Raw genomic sequence first — 3,107 nt, forward strand, 5'->3', positions numbered from 1 at the left:
GGATATTTCTTAAAGTAACATAACAGACAAAATCACCCCCTTTAGAAAACACATTAACCCCTTCTGTCCAGGAAGACATAACCCTCACTTTTCTAACATGGAATTGTAAAAATGAGTCAGTAAATCAAATTTGTATTAAAAAAGAAAAGAAAGGAAGAATCAATTGTTGAAAAGATAACACTTACAGTCAGCGCTTCATTATAAATCTTACAATGATGCAGTTTTCATCCTTACTTTGCTCCTTAAAAGAAAGCAGGACATCTTTTTGAAAGTAGGAGCGCCTTCTCACATTAACAGAGTTTAAGCTTCAACCTGTCATGTGATGCAGTATAAAATGTCACACGTCTCACTTGTTTGATCTCGTCTTGTGTCCCTCACCAGGTGTTGTGGCTGTTAAGGACTCGGTCCCCTTGTCTCCTCTCAAACCTTCAGCCACTCCCACAGACACAGAGCAACAAAGTAACGAAGGAGCAAAACCCACCTTGAGCAATGACCTGCAGCCTCCCCGTGTTTCCATGGAAACCTCAAATCTCCGACCTCAAACACCCAAAGCTGAAGATGAAATGGAGGAAGATGACGAGTCCAGTGGGCCACTCACCATCTCGGAGCTTGTCTACAGGTTTTTAAGAATTTGATGTATTTTTAAGATTTTATGTCTCTATTGAGTAAAAATGCAGGGCCTTTACTTGTAGAGGAGTAGATATTAGATCTAGAGTAGTGGAGACATTGTACACTGCTGATACCATGTTTCTGGCATGTGCTCCTCTCTGCTAACATCTGCTAACACCCATTTGCATCTTTTTGGTGCAAAGCTCACAATTGTTCTACTTCCCAGCATCTCACTTGGGCCCCCAGAAGCTGCCTTTTCTTTTTTGAAGTGGATAAGCCTGTAGCAACATGTATTTGTGTGATTGTTCTGTAAGAGTTACAATCTTTTTTGACTGCTGGCCACTACCTGCTCAGTGAAGAGGTGCTTCGATTTTTCTTTTGCTATTGTTGCAGGAAAACAGCTGTTTGACATCAACCTTCGAGAATTTACTTTCTTCTTTCTCCTTTTTTGTTCCCTTTACATGTATATCTATATGTATCATTATGTGTTGGAAATGTATTTGAATGTGTTCCTCTTCTTTTCAGCCCCTGTGCCAGTATGCTGCCCACCCCAGTGGAAGACAGTCAGGGAGGTGTCGACTTGCTGTTTTCCTCCCCGGTCCAGAGCCCTGCCAGACTGCTGAGGGAACTCCATGCCGACCCCGACATTCAGGCCCAGCTGGAGGCCGAGAGGGAGCGTGACCGGGAGTACGAGCGCACTAGGCTGGCCACTAGAAGTCACATGGGTGGAGTCCTGACCAGCAGCCTGCGCCTGCTGTCGTCCAACGAGAGAGTCAACGCCTGTGTGCTGAGCGTGGCCCGCTTTGTTGCTGTGGTAATGGGTGTCCTGTTTGTCACTGTGCCCACATTGCTGCTATTGCTGGAGTCAGACATCGATGTGTCGTTCCTCCACGAGATCCGCCAGACGCCAGAGTTTGAGCAGTTTCACTACGAGTATTACTGCCCTCTCCGGCGTTGGATCTTGTGTAAGATCAGCATGGCCATGGAGAACCTCTGGTCAGACTGAAGAGGAGAGGACGAGAGGGAAAAGAAAGAAAAAGAGGAAGTGAGGAGTCACTGCGGGGAATAAAAGATGCACAAAAGTCTGTCTTAACATGTAATTTAATCTTATAGTGAGTCTTAACAACCGGTATCTCTTGAGAAAAAAAGCAAATCTGCCAATCAGATGAAATAATACACTGGTTTCACTTGATGATGATCAGGTGCAAAGCATTATTGATGAGGTAAAATATGGAGGCCACAGCTAGAAAGGACTTATAAAGATTTAGAAAGATATTTTATAAGAAAGTGGCCTGAGATGGAAACATGGGTGCAACATTATTTCTGACTGAATTATACTGAAACTGGTAAACATATTTCACCTCTTGCAGTGCAATCCACCATGACAAAGAAAAGAGACAAGAGGGAAATAAGATCTTGATCATAGGATCCAAACACATGTTAAGACAGATACTTTTGGCAGTGATGAACTGAAAAGAAAGAGGACAAGAAATACCCTAAGTGTTGAAGGAAAAACTCATGGAAGGGAAAGATTCATAGAAATGAAAAATGAAGTTGTTCATGGACAGAGAAGAGTAAGAAAAAGATTTGAGGTTTTCGTTTTACCAGAAATTAGGTCTGTTCACTCCTGATGCTGATAGCTGATGCAATGACTCTTTGGTAAATATCACAAACCATCCTGGTTGGTTCTCTTCTTCAGAGCGGAGCACCTGATTGGTCACAAAGCCTGTCAGTCATGACGGAGTGGGTGGAAACAGCCAGAGAGATTGATTGATTTGTCACTGAATGCAACAATAGCCACAGGCAGAGGTACACTATATATATTTAACAAACTCAAAGAGAAATATTGATAATTACTACCAATCTTAAATAAGTTGTTTTTAACGTTTTGTACATTTTTATGTGATCCAGATCTTTCAGGAATTTTTCAGTCAGAGGATCTACTTTGAGCTTATTTTGAAATTAAGAGTTTACAAAAGATTACCAAAAAAAAAGCAAATTTATTGAAGTTTATCTGGGTGATGGGTGTTGAGAAATTTAAGCTATTTTTTGAGACTACTGTTGACGTTTGTTGACGTGGTAGCATCCTGGGTTTTTCCTACAGAGGCTATAGCACAAATCTTTTACACAGACCACAGATTTCAGCTGTTTCAGATTATGTGATGTCATTTTGGAAACGGGGGGTGGCATGAGTTGAATTATAGTCTGTTTGTGATGATAAAATGTGTTTTGTTGAACTATTAAATGTCTTCAGAGCTAAATGTTAGGTCACTAATTAAGGCTACTAATGCATCTTTCAGTGTCTTTTAAGAGAGTTTGAACGGATATACACGGATATGATAGGCAAATTGAAGGCTCATGAGAAAAAGTTACGATATGGAATAATGTTTCATGTTAGGATTCTTAAACCAGGATTTGGGACCTGAGATGGTCACATGTTAGTTGATGGTTGGTTTTTGGGGAGCTGTGTTACAATAGACTTGAATGTTTTGGTGGAA

At 41.1% G+C, this 3,107-nt stretch overlaps 1 protein-coding gene across 1 annotated transcript in view; it reads left to right on the forward strand.

Annotated features, from left to right (window-relative positions):
- The window catches only part of frmd3 (FERM domain containing 3), a 51,203-nt gene extending 49,588 nt beyond the window's left edge, over positions 1-1,615 (forward strand). The window contains exons 15-16 of the mRNA XM_062417155.1: positions 382-619; positions 1,135-1,615. Coding sequence (XP_062273139.1) covers positions 382-619; positions 1,135-1,615 — 719 coding nt within the window. The remainder of the gene's footprint in view (positions 1-381; positions 620-1,134) is intronic.
- Positions 1,616-3,107: the final 1,492 nt, after the last annotated feature.

The sequence above is a fragment of the Scomber scombrus genome, chromosome 4 (genome assembly GCF_963691925.1).
Source record: "Scomber scombrus chromosome 4, fScoSco1.1, whole genome shotgun sequence".
Lineage (NCBI taxonomy): Eukaryota > Metazoa > Chordata > Actinopteri > Scombriformes > Scombridae > Scomber > Scomber scombrus.